We start from the raw sequence: 17,845 nt of genomic DNA on the forward strand, positions 1-17,845 counted from the left end.
GAGGGGGTAACAGGCCCTGGAGGCGGTTGCCTATTGGCTGGGCAGCGGGCCAATGAGGGGGTGCGAAGCGAGGGGCGGGCCTCCTAGGAGGGAGGGGGGCGGGGCGGGCTGGTGCAGGGTCGCGTGCCTGGTCTCGAGCAGGGGTAGGCAATGTAACGGCCTCTCCCCCCGCCCCTCCCTCCTCACTCCGGTCCCCTCACCCACAGACTGGCTCCAGGCAGCGCCCGGGGCGGCGGCGACAGCGGCGGCAGCGGCGGGGTGCGGGCTGAGGGAGCCGGGCTTCGACGCCCCCCCCTCACCCCCGTACCCCAGGAGCTGTACCTAGTCCAGGAGGGGCTGGGGGGCTCCATGGAGGTGAGAGGCGGAGTCACCTGCCCGCCCTCTAGCCCCCCAGGCCTGAGGGAGGGACTTGAGGTAAACGGTGGGGACGGTCAGGGTCCGGGGGCGGTCGAGCTTGGAGGATGGCTACGGTGAGGAGAGGCGGAGAGCGGGAGCGTTCCCAGACGCGGTTCTCTGAGGAGTCCGCGGCCGCGCTGGAGAGTGCAGGTCGTCGGGGAGGATCCCTGACGGGACGCCCCGTCCGGTCGAGGCGCCGGTGCGGGCGGGGGGCGCTTCGGTCGGGGCCGGGCTCGGGTTGGGGGGCGCGACGCGGGCTGATAGGACGGGGGGCCGGGCCGCGGTGGCCGCGACGCCGGGGCTACGGCCATCTCCTCCGCGTCGGGCGGCGGCGGCGCTGAGGCAATGGCCGGCGGCGTGGGCCTGTCACTGCCGTCGGGGACCGCGCCTTTGCGGTCGGCCCGCAGGCGGCCCGAAGGCAGAGAGGGAAGCCCGGGGACAGAGGCGCCGGCCCCGGGATCGGGATCGGTGTTCTCAGAGCGGATTCCGAGTGGAGTGGCGAGAACAACGGCGGTGCCCCAGCCGTCCGTCGTTTCGGTCCTGCCTTTGCACTGCGTGATGCCTCTCCCGCTTGCTCCCTGTCCGTTTCGTGCAGCCCAAGGTAGCGTTCCGTGGAAGCGCGAATCGCTGCTGGAACCTCGGTGCCGACCCCAGCAGTAGGCTAACGGACGTGTTCAACAGCGTGATGCTGACCGGCTCCACGTCCTTCTATGATTGCTACAAATCGCAGGTCCATCCTTTGTTAGAGGATTTTTTTTTTTCTTCTTCTTCCCTAAATCAAACTCGTTTCCCGGAGCCCATTCATATAAGGTGTTGAAATTGCTCCCAAGTTTAGGACCAGAAAGCCAAGAACATTCTTTCTTTCTGTTTAAAAGCCGGTAATAATTTCAGTACAGAGTCTGCGCAGTTCCATACTTTGCTTTGAAAACAAGATCTTACATTATTCTTGTTTTCATTTTGTCCTCAGAAATGTAAGAAAATCCATACTTAGTAAGACCGTAAAATAGTTGTTGCTGCAACATTTAGTGCAAGTCGGCACAAACATACCTTTGTTAATTTGAAGGTGAAGTTTTTCTTTACTGCTTCGCTTTCTGGCTTTAACAGGGTCTTGGATTACATGCTACCTTTTACTGCATCTAAAACATTTAGTTTTACTAATCATATTAAACCAGCCTTTGGGTAGTGTAAGTCATTTTCATTTGAAATTATTTATCCAGGACATCAGTGTTGATATTGTTATACTTTGAATTATAACAATAGCCCAAAATAAATAATTTTATTTAATCCTACAACTTTGTATAATATTACACCTGCTATACAGACTGAGAAGCTGAGGCTCAGCTTGATTCATGTCTTAAGTGACAAAGCCTAAGTGGACCCTAGGTCTTTTTCCTGCCAAGACCAGCATTCCACTGCTCTCCATATTGTTTTCACAGCTACTAGAATTTACGTGAATTTAATTTCAATCAAGTACATTCAGGGTATATAAGTGATACATTTTGCAGTTATCTAAACTGATTATTATGCCAAACCCAAGCATTTGGGAATTTAATTCCCATAAATGTTTAAAACATTCCCATAAATGTTTTAATTTAATTCCCAGATATTTAAAATATAATTATGTTTTATTTTAGCTGTTTGTTTTATCCTAGAATATGAAATTGAAATCAATCTTACAAACGGATTTATTGCTAATACTCAAGTCTTACTTTAAAATGTAAAACAAACTTGAAAGAATACTCCTAAAATGCATTTAGTTTCAAATACTGTGTATCTTGTTTGATATTTTTGATATTACATAATCTGAAAATACTTCTTTTAAGTCACTATCTCAAAAAGATGAACAATTACTTATGTCACTTTGGATGTTTCACACTAAAAGAGAGTTAAGGTGGGTCTATGATAAAAATTTCAGAACTAAAGGAATAAAATTATGAATGATTCCAAAGATAAAAGCCTTTGCAAAAGTTATTGCTAGCTAAGAAATTCTGGAAAGTAGTTTTTAGTGACACAGCAAAATTATTTCGGTTCCTCAGTTTCCCCAGTTTCAGAATAGTCAGCATTATATGTATATACATGTATATACAAGACAGTTATAACATGTAGTTTTCAAATAGCAGTCATAACCGCAATTTAAACAAATGGTTGTAAAGTATTTGACATTTTTAAAGATTGGTGATTGGAAGATATTAATTTTCATATTTTATTGGTATAGTAAATATTTTGTTGGCATAGTGTTTAAATTTTTTTTAATGTTTATTTTTGAGAGAGAGAGAGAGAGACAGGGAGAGACAGCAACAGCGTGAGCAGGGGAGGGGCAGAGAGAGAGAGGGAGACACAGAATCCAAAGCAGGTTCCAGGCTCCAAGCTGTCAGCACAGAGCCCAACGTGGGGCCCGAACTCACTAACCGTGAGATCATGACCCGAGCCAAAGTCAGACGCTTAACCAACTGAGCCACCCAGGTGCCCCAGAAACTTAGTGTTTAAAGAGTTGTATTTCAATTATGTCTATGAAGAACAAAAATTTAAGAATACTTTGATCTAATATGTCTTCTCTATGTAAATTTTGTAAAAGCAATTAGAAAATATTTTTATCTAGGATTATATTTCCTCTGTATTTATAAGAAAATATTATTTCTACTGTGTCTAGATATTTATAGTTATTACATCTCGGATTGCATTTGGAGAGTTAAAATATGTGAATGTATACTTTCAGACCTCTTTAAAGAAGCATTTTCAGAATAAAATACATCTAAATAAGTTTAATCTTTATTATTTAAATTCATTCTATTTTAAGTATTTAAAATTATTTTTACTGCATATCAATCCCTCTTGAAAAGAGGCAGTATTTTATTTGTTTATTTGCTTATTTTTGAGAGAGAGCATGCATGTGAGCAAGGGAGAGGGGCAGAGGGAAAGAGAGAGAATCTTAACTAGGCTCCAAGCTCAGGGCAGAGCCCATCATGGGCCTTGATCCCACAATTGTGAGATCATGACCTGAGCCAAAATCCAGAGTCAGACGTTTAACCAGCTGAGCCACTCAGATGTCCTAAGAGGCAGTATTTTAAGTGAATAAAATCTTATTTACTGAAATTATAGAACCATTCACAAAAAAAGAAAAATGACACCTAGTGAGTGTTGATACTTCGATCTGAGTGAAGAAAGAAGAAAAAGAAAAATGAGCTTATATTTTTCTTCTAATTGTAGTAATAGCTTTTAAATTTCTGAAGACATAAAATTTTATATATCATCGTTTTTATAATATCTCTTAGAAATAGAAACTAGGCTGAAAATTAAAAGATATTCTTTAAAAGTTCCTACAGTAGGAGTAAGAAGGCCTTCAGTTTGGGTTTAGTTTTGTCACCTATCAGCTCAATAACTTGTAGCCTCAGTTTCCTTGTTTTTATAGCACAGTACTCTTGTCACAAGGTTGACTGAATATAATTTTATGTAGAATTTCTTTGCAAATTCCATATGAATAAATGTACATTCACCTTTTTTTCCCCCACAGATTAGGGGCATTAAGACTGAATTTTGTAAATGATTTCTTGAAAATAACACTGCTAGTGTCTACATAACACTCATCTGTTAAAAAAAATTATAAGTCCAGTAATTGTGGGTATTTCATACCAGGGATAAGCAACAAATACTGATCAAATCTGCTGAGTGCCTGATTTTGTAAACAAAATTTTATTGGAACATAGCTATGCCCTTTACATATTGTCTATGGTTTGCTTTGGTGCTAGAACAGCAGAGTTGAGAAGTTTTGACAGAGACCTCACCAGCCAGCAAACCCTAAAATATTTATTGTGGCCATTTACAGAAAACATTCATGAACCCCTAGTGGAAAGTAAGTCTAAGTGGCTTAGTCTAGATTTTAAGTCTCCCAATTCCTACGCATGTGTTACTTCCTCTCGTATCTCATTATTTCACTAATATTCTGTGTAATTTTGATGTGTTTGATGTGCAAACATGTCTTTAAATTTTCAGAGTGAAGACAGTGTTGATCTAAGGCAGACCTATACTCCACTTTCTTCATCAGCAGAATATTCAAGTTCTATAGATTCTTCACTTTTCTATGCACCATGGTCTACTTATGGAGATGATACTAAACAGCCTTCTAATTCTCAGATCAATGTAAAGAATAGGTAAATTAATAAATTATATTTTTCAGGCTAAATGAAAACTTTTAAAGTTTGATTACATGGGAACCCAGTTGTATTAGCTCTTTATTCCTTACATCAGCATTTTAATGTTATGGCATTACAATATTATGTTTATCAAACTTTTAGAAACCCTACACTGGGCAGTTCTGTGTTGTAATTTTTAGCTCATTACTTTTTGTTTATTCATTAGAGGCAACCCTTAGTGAGTAAATCTTAAGTTCCTCTTTCTAAAGATGACTTATATACATGGGTTATTTTTAGATCTATTTTTCATCCAATTTAATCTAAATTTTCAGTAATTATTTCCTTCACAAGTGTAGAGCAAGCAGGATTTTATCAAACATAAGATTGATTGATTGATTGATTGATTGATTGATTGATTTTTGAGAGAGAGAGAGAGAAGGAGCGAGCAGGGAAGGGGCAGAGAGAGAGGGAGAGAGAATCCCAAGCAGGCTCCATGTTGTCAGCATGGAGCCCAGTGAGGGCCTTGATCTCACAAACTGCAACATCATAACCTGAGATGAAATCAAGAGCATGACGCCCAACCGACTGTGCCACCCAGACCCTTCTAGTTATTTAAAAAAATTTTTTTTAATGTTTTATTTATTTTTGAGACAGGGAGAGACAGAGCATGAACAGGGGAGGGTCAGAGAGAGGTAGACACAGAATCTGAAACAGGCTCCAGGCTCTGAGCTGTCAGCACAGAGCCCGACGCGGGGCTGGAACCCGCAGACCGCGAGATCATGACCTGAGCCAAAGTCGGCCGTTTAACCCACTGAGCCACCCAGGTGCCCCTCTAGCTATTTTTTAATTCCATTAATATTAGAGGCCTAACTCTGCCAGATCTCTCATACTAGGGATATTACAATTAACACGGCAAATATTATCTCCAACTTTATAGCTCTTACAATAAAGATGATGATGATGATAATGACGACGACAGTGACGACTTGCTGGGCACAAGTATAGTGAGGTTTAAAAAGAAGTATAGGGGGGCGCCTGGGTGGCTCCGTCGGTTGAGCGTCCGACTTCGGCTCAGGTCACGATCTCACGGTCCGTGAGTTCGAGCCCCGCGTCGGGCTCTGGGCTGATGGCTCAGAGCCTGGAGCCTGCTTCCCATTCTGTGTCTCCCTCTCTCTCTGACCCTCCCCGTTCATGCTCTGTCTCTCTCTGTCTCAAAAATAAATAAACGTTAAAAAAAATTTAAAAAAAAAATAAATAAAAAGAAGTATAGGATATTATGGGAGCCTGTTGGAAAGAGAAGTCTAAAGGAGTAACATCTACCTTTATTTTAATTATGTATAAGGGAGCAGTTGATAGAGGCTGATACAGCTTTAGTTTAATTGGACAATAATTATTTTTAAAATCTTATATGTTCTTTTTTTTTTTTTAAGCTTCTTTTTAAACTCTATACCCAACGTGGGGCTCAAACTCATGACCCCGAGATCAAGAGTCATATGCTCTACCAACTGAGCCTGCCGGGCACCCTCCTTAAAAATCTTACTAAATAAAAAATGTTTTTAAAATGTTAAAAATTGGGGTGTCTGGGTGGCTCAGTCAGTGGAGCATGTGACTCTTGATCTTGGGGTCATGAGTTTGAGCCTCATGTTGGGTATAGAGATTAGTTTAAAAAAAGTTAAAATTTTGGAAATTTTGGTGAGTTCTGTATAATAGTGATCTTATTAGAAAGACTATATAATATATAATTCTACAAAAATATTTTTTCAGTTGATATATGTTCATTGAAAAAATTCAGACTTTACATAAATCATAAAAAAAAGTGGAAGTTCACCTTAACCCTTAACAGTTCCCAATAACAAGTATTAGTAGTTTAGTATATATTACATTGAATTATTTTAGAGATATACTAATATATTATTATATCAAAAAACTTATCCAATCTTTTTGAAACAACACGATATAGTAGAAAAAGCATTAGACTTGTAGGCAGACCATTTGTTCAGCAGGTGTACAGTATGACAAATCACATACACTTGTAAAATACAAGTTTCTTAAGATCTCAAATGATCATTCTTCAATAGCTGAATGATTACTAATACCTGCCCATCTTATGTTATGAAGATCAATGAACTATTTGAGTATTATGCAAATATAAAGGTATTTTTATTTCTAAGATGTCCTAACACTATGAAATGTTAGAAATAAAGTACGAGAAAATAAGAAGCTATAACTTAAAGTAACATATTACTTCTAGGAACAGATTAGTTGAAATAGATAGGACATTAAATAGACAGGACATTAATAGATAGGCACTAATTTTCCATCTCCTTGTGGTTTTTACATTTTGTATTATTTAGACAGCATTAGTCACAAGGTGGGATTTCAGATACATAGAGCTCCAGTTACTTTAGTAAGGATTTAGGGATAGCCAACAAATCTGTTAGATTTAAGTGACAACTGTAATATTGCTGTGGTATCTAGGATGACCATATCACATTTCACTTTTTAAATCCAACATTTGGTCTAAAGAGTCACAAAAATAGAGTAGCAGATTCGTATGGTTTCCAAATCACAAATGAAAAAACTGAGCAAGTGTTGACGGAATAACGTATAATGGGACCAGATATGCTTTTAGAAGCAGCCGTGGTGCCAAGTGTGTCTAAAACATCATAAGTCAGAGATTTATATCTTGGAACTTAAAATGAATAGCATGTGTTTGGGAGAAACAAGAGTTAAGCATACATTGCAAACTAGACATAGGATTTGAAATGGAGAAACATGTACCATAGGCACTATGCTGAAGTGGAAAATATTCTTTAAAAAAAAAAAGTGGGAGGTGCAGAGAGAGAGAATCACAAGCATGTTCCATACCAGCAGCACATAGTCCAACACGGGGCCCAAACCCACTGTAAGATCATAACCCAAGCAGAAATCAAGAGTCAGACGCTCAACTGACTGAGCCACCTAGGCTCCCCTAAAGTGGAAAATATTCTTGAGTTTCTGTTGCCTCTTTATTTGAAATGATGGGATAAATTCAATCCAGATATTTTGTAGAAAAATAATGGTATAAGAAGTCTGGAAATAGAAATCAATATATTGAATTTCAGTATGAGGAAAATAATTTACATGTGATATTCATTTATTTTTAGGATTCAAACGGAAAGAAATGACTATGGCAGTGAAACAGACTTATATGGACTTGTGTCTAACATTTTGGAAGAACAAGACAAGTCACAGCCATATTTTGCTGAGGGGTTAGTATATTATATAAGCTATATGGTATATAGTAAGCTTTTAAATTCACACATACTAGATTACTGTATTTATTAGCTTTTATTTTTACTTAATAGGGGATCATCTGACAATAGACATCTTAATTCAAATATTTGTTTCTAGCAGCCTTGACTTTGCTGAGGTACTTGCCATACAATTGGAAGTTTCAGACTTTAATTTGCTATTAAGAACTTTCCTTTGGAAAGTTATTCTTGCATAATTCAGAGCTATTTCCCTTGAGTTCTAAAGTTTGGCTTAAAGAGTACAAATTCCAAAGAGCTTTTACACATCTATCCTAAAGAATAAAACTATCATTGATGGTATGCAGAAATACATATGGACTTTGTTCTTATGGTAAAAATTTTTTAAATACACTTTGATTGATTTTTTGGGGATGGAGGCCATATTACCCAAATGCAGTACTTCATAAGTAGGGAACTATGCAGCACACATGTAACTAATTAAAATATTTTAATTTTAGTAATAGTTTTATCAAAGTACATCTTTTTCATTTAAAAAAATGTGGTCAACAACATTTTGTATTCTATAATAACCTAATTAAAGGAAAAACTTATTTTGTTTTCTGCTTACTGTAGATAAACAATTCATGCAAGACCATGTAGTCCCCAGCCTCAGGCCTCAGTTGATGCCTCTTGGGAAAGTATACTGAAGACATATTAAGATAAAAATGCATATTAATGTAGTATGTGGCACATTTCAAGTGATAGAAAATTATTTGGATGTAATGGTAATTTATAAGGCAAGGTTAGAAAGGATTAGATAATGGGGAAGTGAGGCAACATAAATGTTCTGAGAACCTGTTCTACCTTCTCCACTGAGAAAATAAAGTCATTTAAAATCTGAATGGGGCGCCTGGGTGGCGCAGTCGGTTAAGCGTCCGACTTCAGCCAGGTCAGGATCTCGCGGTCCGTGAGTTCGAGCCCCGCGTCAGGCTCTGGGCTGATGGCTCAGAGCCTGGAGCCTGTTTCCGATTCTGTGTCTCCCTCTCTCTCTGCCCCTCCCCCATTCATGCTCTGTCTCTCTCTGTCCCAAAAATAAATAAATGTTGAAAAAAAAATTAAAAAAAAATAAAATCTGAGTTGTAATTAAATATATTTACTTGTTCTAGGACCTGCTCCTCCAATTTAAAGTCAGTTTGGCCAGTGAACACAAGCAGATTTGCAGATCACCATGACCTCTTAACAGAAACCAAAAGGCCAATAGATACAGCCATCTCTCAGCAAGCTTTTTATAGTGGTGAATCTGTGTCAGCAGTGGAAAAGCAATACCTGCATAATAGTAATCTAACACCACAGCAAAAAATAGATGAACTTTATCATGGATTTACTGGGTTAGACCTTGAAGAACAATGGATGTACCCCTCACGAAGTGATCATTCTAATTGTTACAATATCCAGACAAATGATACAGCTAAGACAACATTCCAAGATTTTCCATTTATCAAAAACTGTTTTACATCACAGACTGGTCTGTCTGACATCATGAAAGAATCAGGAATTGATACTTACCCTTATGGAAGAGAGAAAATATGTGCTAAAGGTCTTGAAGCACCATTACAGCAAAAAAGGGCAGAGATGTTTCTTTCTCAATTTAATAGATACAGTGAAAACACAGATTATTGTAGATACCCAGAATATGTTCATCCTAATAAGGTTAAGCTTAATAAGTGTTCAAATTTTAATGTCCAGGATAGTAAAAAATTAGCCAATAGCACACCTGAAACACCAACGGTAGAAGCAGACACCTACACAAAGTTATTTCAGGTTAAACCAGCAAATCAGAAAAAAATGGAAGAGACAATAGCTGACCAGCAGAATTTCACATTTCCAAAAACCACACCACATCTGACAGAAAAACAGTTGGCAAATGAAGCAGCATTCACTGCTGATTTTGGCTTAAAATCAGAATATGGACTAAAACCTCATGCGGGTTGTCCAGCTAATAATGATTTTGCTAATGTCACAGAAAAACAACAATTTACTAAACCTGACACCTCAAATTCTGAGTATTTTAAATCTGTGAATTTATTATCAAACCCAGCAACACCTTCAGGAGGTATCAGGTTAAACAGACCAACTTGGATGAATGTCCAAACAAAAAATAACACTCCTATTCCTTATCGAAATCAAGGTAACTTGATGAAATTAAATAGTCACTTAAGTGTAGCTTCTAAAGGTTCTAACCATTCTTCAGATTTCCCCCAACTATCACCCACAAATTTAACCCCAAATAGCAGTTTATTTCAGAAGTATTGCCAAGAAAATCCTTCAGCATTTTCTAGTTTTGATTTCAGTTACAATGGTGCAGAAAGAATTCAATCTGTCAATCACATGGAAGGACTGACAAAGACTGGAGAAGAAAATCTCTTTGAATCAGTTACTGATAAAAAAATAAAGCAGCCAAATGGATTTTGTGATAACTATGCAACTCAGCAGTATGGGATCATTGAAAATGTAAACAAACATAATTTTCAAGCTAAGTCTCAGAGTGGACATTATGATGCTGAGGAAGGTCCAAAGCACTTAGATGGCTTAACTCAAAATACGTATCAAGATCTGTTGGAGTCACAGGGTCATTTTAATAGCCACAGACAGGGAAGTGGAGACAACAATATTAATAGCCGTGTGAATCGCACACAGGCATCATGCTTTTCTAATAATTATATGATGGGAGATTTAAGGCATAATCAGAGTTTTCAACAAGTTGGTTCAAATGGGTTTCCCCTAAGATCCACTCACCCATTTGGCCATTCAGTTGTTCCACTGTTGGATTCTTATGATATGTTTTCTTACGATGACTTAAGCCATTTGTACCCTTATTTTAATGATATGATGTATGGTGATAATTCGTTTTCTGGTTTCGTGCCAACTTTTGGATTTCAAAGACCAATTAAAACCCGTAGTGGACCAGCCAGTGAACTTCATATTCGACTAGAAGAGTGCTATGAACAATGGAGAGCATTAGAAAAGGAGAGAAAAAAGGTAATACAAATCTATCCATTTAGGAGTAACTTGGGATGTTCTCTCTGCCTATCTTCATTTTGTTAGTGTAGTTCAAGAGTACTTGGCCTTATTTCTAAGCTGAATTATTTATATAAAGTTGGGGGTTTTTTTTGCCTGTGAAGTAGACTTTTTCCTTAATGAGCCAAAAGTTTACTACTTTTGGGGCTCCTGGCTGGCTTTGTTGGAAGAGCATGTGACTCTTGATATCAGTTTTATAAGTTCAAGTCCCACATGAGGTGCAGGGAGACTTGCAGGTATTTTATATGCATTAAATATAGAAAATACAGTGGTGTTGTGGTTTGCGTTTGTTCTGTTTGATACTGAAACAATTTTAAAGTACTCATTTTCGATTTATTTATTAGGCCTATGAGAAATGTCACTCATAACTGAATCATATTTAGAAAACTCAGCATCTAAAAATTATATAATTTTTTACAGACTGAATTGGCCCTGGCCAAGAATTACCCAGGAAAAAAAGTATCCAGTACTAACAACACTCCAATTCCAAGGCTGACCTCCAACCCATCTCGAGTTGATCGCTTAATTGTGGACGAACTTCGAGAACAAGCCAGAGTAAGCTGTAAAAACATCCAATGATGGATTATTTCATTGCTTGATAAAATTTTAAAACATTTCAGCAAGTCAGAGTTCTGAATGATTTTTAAATCACATTTATGCATAATTCTCTGAAATAATTATCTTTTCCATGCTTGGTCCTACAACTATGATTAATAGGAAAGGAGAAATAGCACCCCCTCAATCCTTTAAAAAATTTTTTTAACGTTTATTTATTTTTGAGACAGAGAGACATAGCATGAATGGGGAAAAGACAGAGAGAGAGAGGGAGACACAGAATCTGAAACAGGCTCCAGGCTCTGAGCTGTCAGCACAGAGCCCCACACGGGGCTCGAACTCATGGAGTGCGAGATCATGACCTGAGCAGAAGTCGGACGCTTAACCAACTGAGCCACCCAGGCACCCCTCAGTCCTTTTAAAAGTAGGTTTAGTAGATGCACCTGGGTGGCTCAGTTGATTAAGGGTTCAACTCTTGATTTCCCCTTAGGTCATGATCTCACAGTTCATGGGATCAAGCCACGCATCAGGCTCTGCACTGACAGCATGGAGCCTGCTTGGGATTCTCTCTCTGCCCCTTTCCCTGCTCTCTCTCTCTCTCTCTCTCTCTCTCTCAAAATAAAAAAATGAACATTAAAAAAAAGTAGGTTTAGGAATTTAAATGGTTTCTCTTTAAGAAATCTATATCAGCAATACAGCTAACTCTCAACAGAATTTTAAAGCAAAAATAATTTTGAATATTATTTATAAAGTCCCATTTCTCTAACAAAACAAAACCAAAAAAAACCCCATTTGTTTTCTAGCTAGATGAACAAGCTGTATTTGCATTATACAAAATGGGACATTAACAGGGAATTACTGTTTTCTTAACCCTGCACACTTGAGTTATTCAACAAACATTAAGTGTATCCAACAATGTATTAAATACTGATAAACTGAAAAAATACTGAAGAATGTAGGTATGCATAAATTTATAAAATAGCTTTGTTTTAGAAAAGTAGTATATCACTTCAAATGTAAAGAATCCTGACGTTAGGTCATTTTGTAATTTAACAAATGATTATTTCTATTACCTCCTTTGAAATTTCAGAATTTTCTAGAATTTAATACAGTAGGGTAAAGTTTTTCTTTTTTGACCTTCCTCTTTTAAAAACTTACACTGTTTTTCAAATATGATAAAAGATTCCTGGGAGGGGCGCCTGGCTGGCTTAGTTGGAGGAGCATTTGACTCTTGATCTGAAAGTCATAGGTTTGAGCCCCACACTGAGCATAGACATTACTTAAAAACAAAAACAAAAACAAAAACAAATTCCTGGGAAAAAGCACGCAGTGAAGACAGCTTGCTTCTATGATTGAATAAAAGCCATTTTAGGAACCAGAAAAATCAACATAGCAGAGTCTGTTTTATTGAACATCAGTTTCATCTACTTTGCTGTCTTTAAAATATAGATATGAATTACTTCAATGGAAAAGAGTGATTTTTACCTAGCTTTCAGTTGGTCGGTTGAAATCCTTTTATCAAATTTGTAAATTCTTACAATGGATTTATCAGTATTATAGTCAGATACCAACATGGGTTACAGCCAGATGTTAATAAAAACTTCAATCTTTTATTACTTTTTCTTAAAACCATTCCAAGTTAGGGGCGCCTGGGTGGCTTGGTCGGTTAAGCGTCTGACTTCAGCTCAGGTCATGATCTCAGGGTCCGTGAGTTCGAGCCCTGCGTTGGGCTCTGGGCTGACAGCTCAGAGCCTGGAGCCTGTTTCAGATTCTGTGTCTCCCTCTCTCTCTGCCCCTCCCCTGTTCATGCTCTGTCTCTCTCTGTCTCAAAAATAGATAAACGTTAAAAAAAAAAAAAAATTTTTTTTAAATAAAAAAAAACCCATTCCAAGTTAAAAGTCCTTTTTCTCAGCAACACATTTCTAGGCAATTAATCAAGGAATTGCAAACTTTAAATAAACTTTTTCAGCTTTGCTTATGCTTCACATTAATTTAGGTTATGTTTATAGCTGTTGTAATAATTTATCTATATTTAGCAACATTAGGGGCACCTGCATGGCTCATTCGGTTAAGCATCCAACTTTGGTTCAGGTCATGATCTCATAGTCCGTGAGTTCGAGCCCCGTGTCGGGCTCTGTGCTGAAAGCTCAGAACTTGGAACCTGCTTTGGATCCTGGGTCTTCCTCTTTCTCTGCCCCTCCCCTCCCCTGCTCATGCTCTCTCTCTCTCTCTCAAAAATAAATAAACATTAAAAAAAATTTTTTTTATATTTAGCAACATTAGACCGATGATCACAAAGGGCAAAAATATTTTTACATGTACTATTTTCTGGTTTGCAGGTTTTATACAATTCTGAAAAGAACCACCTTTTTTATTAAAAATCATCTGTGCAAATTTATTTACACTTACCATTTATTTAAATGATTCTTATTTTAAAAATACATAGTTAGAAAAAAATGTGTAATTAGTAGCTCACTGGAGTTTTTCTATGCGATTTTTCCTTTTTTTTCTTTTGTTGTTTTGTTTCCTCCTCAAAGATCCTGGTGGGTTCTGTAATTGGGAGGAAAATATTTAATAACTGTGTACTTATGTTTTCTCCATAGACCCAAAGTGGCATTACTCCAAAGAAACTTGAAATGAGCGTGAGGTTAGAGGCATTCATTCAGGTGCCATTAGCTTCTTCATTGAGAGATATTTTTCTGCTCTCCCCAGTCACTGAACACCAAGGTCTTCTGTGAATTTTAAATCATTTAGTTCCCAAAGGCAATGACTATATTTATTTGATGTTCAAATCCTAATTATTGAAAAAGTTCTCTTTCCATACACCTTTCAAGTTTAGAATTTGAGATATAGGTATATGCAACTATGAATTGTACTCCCCTTACTGATCATACTGGATTAGGGATTCCTTAAAACTACCACTAGTATGACCTGAATATTTCTGATTTTCAAAAGGAGAATATTGAAAGCCCAGAAGGGACTTGTCAAGGTCAGGATTAATCAGTCTAGGACTTCTCCCTTTTTAGCTCAATGTTTTTCCCTTTAGATTACACTACCTCCTAAAAATGTTTTATTTGCAGGCTGTTCTCTTATTTGCCAAAAACAATATTACATCTTAAATTTACACACCCTGTCAGCTAAACATGGAAATGTTTAAATGTTTGATTTTTTAACTGTTTATTCCCAGTAACTGATTACCGAAACAAGTAGGTACAAAAGACTGCCTTAACATCTTTATTTTCCCCAGCATGGTGTCAGTACACAGTAGGCATTCAAGTATTTATTTGATGAATATTACTGCTCTCATCTCTGTTCTCCTTCATTGAAAATTTGTTCTTAAAGACAGAGCAATGTGGTTACATGCCTTATCAAAATTTAAAATGTTTCCCTCAGGTTGTGACTCTACTAGGCAAAATGGAACGTCTTCGAAGTTCTCCCCTTCATGCCAATATCTCTACTGCTCTTGATAGACACTTGGAGTCCATTCACATTGTACAGTCACGTAGAAAGGATGAAATTGTTAATGCTTCAAATCGGCAAAGGCAAGGAGTTCCTAGATGCCAAGATGACAGAGGTATAAGTGTTAATGCATATTCTGTTGATAAGGCAATGAGATAATTTGAATGTTGTTAAAATCAGATTCTGAGTTTAAAGGTTGGATTTCCAAAATTTACACTTAGCTAAAGGTAAATTGGTAAATCATGCCCACATAATTTACTCCATAAGTACTTTGGTCAGTTTGGTTAATTTTACCCATTTAATTACAACTCTGTCAAAGTCTGTGTTCTCCCCAAAGCATAGTCATTGTCACACAAGTCAGAAACAGTATCAACACTTTCTGATATTAAGTCAAATAGTTAACTCAGTCAATAGCCACCTATCTCTTATGAAAATAATAATGTTTGATCATTTAATAGTACAGCATTGGGCTTTTTAAGAGTTAAAGGATACACAAAAGGTATCTAATATGAACTGACACTGAGTGTTTTCTTTACAGATGTTTTTGCCCTTGCTTCAGCAATTAAAGAGATGTGTGTGGCTACTCGGAAAGCACGCACTACCCTGTGGTGTGCACTTCAGATGACCTTGCCCAAAACAGCCAGTACAGCTGGCCAAACAGATGTGGAAAAGGCTTTACAAGATACAGTAAACTGTGAAGATAAAGTCCATGAAAACATAAATAATAGCAATCCAATGAACCAGAGAGGTGAAGCAAACAAACATTAAGGAAATGCCAGCAGAAGAGTAAAAAGCTGATAAGTAAATGTATCAAGACATGCTAAAAAATTTTAATGAACTTGTCAAACTTGAAAACTTCAGTACATTAATTTTCTTCCAGATTTAAAGTTAGTACCTTAATGAAGTTTAACTTCTATTCAAAAATCTGCTATTTGGAATGGATCAGATACAATAGTTTAAGGTGAACTCAGAAAGTTGACTACTCTAGGGAGTTCTGAGTAGTCACAGATAACAAGTTTAAGTTAATTAAATATTTCCTAACAGCTAAACTATTGCTTAAGCCCATTTGCAGTGCAGGTAAATGCAAATGTGAAATTGTTCTAGAAGATAAGTTTCATTTAGCTCTGCCTTAGTAAGTATAATTCCAAATAATGAATCTAAGTGACTGTAACCCAATTATGGCTACAGTCTAGTAACCAAGACAAGTTTTGATTGTGATATAACTGTGTTTTCCTTACAAAACTGGATAATACCTAGGAAACCAAGGAAAACAAGGATGAACCCAACATTCATGTAAAAATTTAATATTTAAAAATACTACCATATTTATAAATTTGAAATCTTAGTGCCTGCGTATATGGAGGGAAATGCATCTGATTCTCCTAAATTAGTGATAAAAGTGCCAGTGTAAAAACCATGCAAGTTACTGAATATAAAACCTGTTCAAATCATTTGCGTATATTCTTTAAAATTTAATTATACTATCAATTATTAAATATTTCCAGTTTTAAAGTATTTAAATTCAATCAAAAACAAAACATTTCCTTTATCTGGATCTTTTAGACTTGATGCACAGTAACTAAAATAATGACTATTGTTTTAATACCCCTATGAGGTAATAATACCCTTATGAGCATTTTATGAGGGTATCACGAAGTTCTAAAATATACTTTTTTAAGGTTAATCTTTAGTTTAGTTTGCAATTGGTTAGTGTATATTTTGTGTAGTTGTGTTCATTAGTTAGCTTCTGTATTTTTTTTAAAAGAGCTCTTGAAAGCTTGGCTTTTTCTGTTTCTCACCACTTAATATCTTTGTATGAAACCCAAGTAATTTATTCATTAATATGAAATGTTGGTATTATGTGACTCAGAAGATCTTGGGTTTTAACATTTCTAGCATGAGTTAAACTATAATATAATGTACTGATGAAATTTAATTGAACTATCCTTGACTGGAAACACTGATGTTTTAAATGGTGTTTTTCCTAGTTTTAGAAATCCTGGTATTAAAGAGTGTAATCACACCACATAAATTTTCTTTAGATGATGTGCGGAAGAAACTGATTGAGAATGCAGGAGTAACTGTAGGGAGAAACATTTTGATCACTGATATGCTTTAGAACTACCCAAATGAATTACATTGAGGGTAGTCAAATAAAATAGATCACCCCACCACAGTCACTGCATGGAAAGTGGTTAAGTTTGACATAAGACATGTTGGATGTTATGAAAACAAATACTGTACTGAATTTAGTCTCTCAGGAAAAAATTAATAAATTACTTTGTTGAAAATATTTGGTTTCATTTTTTTACATCTCTGTGTTAGTTTCTAACCTTAAGTATCACAAAGGTCATAAAACCAGTCAAATTTCATTTCACTGATAAGAACTGGAGCCGAGTTTTATATTTCATCAACAAGAATATTGGTAGACAAAGCAATGCCATTCAGATATCCTTGCATTGAACCTCCCCTCCTTCAAAGATGAAATTTTTGCTTTGCCTTTATACTAATCCAGGCAAACCAAAATAAAAATTCTGGATAAGTTTTTACATGACCGTTGTCAGAAATGAAACACTAGTCTATTCATAAAAACCAAACAAAAATTATTTGAAATTTTGTTAATCACATCACCCTGCAGATAATTCTCAAATTAGTTGGTTATCCCCTTCTATAGGTATACTCTCTAATGGATGGTTCTTATATACAGTACTTCTGAATTACAATCTATAAGAACATAAAATTAACATCACACATAATCTGTAATGAAACTGATGTTCCCATTATTTCTCATCCAAAAGAATTTGGTGTACTCCATTTCTTTTAATAAACAAAGCAATTTATACAAAAGTGGTTGAAAATTACCTTGAATTATATCAGTGTCCTTCCACTTGAACCATCCGCTACTTTATAAAGTTTTAGAGGGTTGGGAATTAATGTTATGACTGAAATTCTGATTTTGGCTTAAAATGTCAATCACACTATAAAAGATACAGT

At 36.9% G+C, this 17,845-nt stretch overlaps 1 protein-coding gene across 1 annotated transcript; it reads left to right on the forward strand.

Moving 5' to 3' along the window:
• Positions 1-208: 208 nt before the first annotated feature.
• Positions 209-17,144, forward strand: MEIOC (meiosis specific with coiled-coil domain). Its single transcript, XM_023244517.2, has 8 exons — positions 209-414; positions 992-1,126; positions 4,387-4,544; positions 7,673-7,777; positions 8,926-10,798; positions 11,258-11,392; positions 14,786-14,966; positions 15,390-17,144. The coding sequence occupies exons 1-8, from the start codon at positions 349-351 to the stop codon at positions 15,617-15,619; spliced, it is 2,883 nt and encodes a 960-aa protein (XP_023100285.2). The 5' UTR covers positions 209-348; the 3' UTR covers positions 15,620-17,144.
• Positions 17,145-17,845: the final 701 nt, after the last annotated feature.

Source organism: Felis catus, chromosome E1 (assembly GCF_018350175.1).
Source record: "Felis catus isolate Fca126 chromosome E1, F.catus_Fca126_mat1.0, whole genome shotgun sequence".
Lineage (NCBI taxonomy): Eukaryota > Metazoa > Chordata > Mammalia > Carnivora > Felidae > Felis > Felis catus.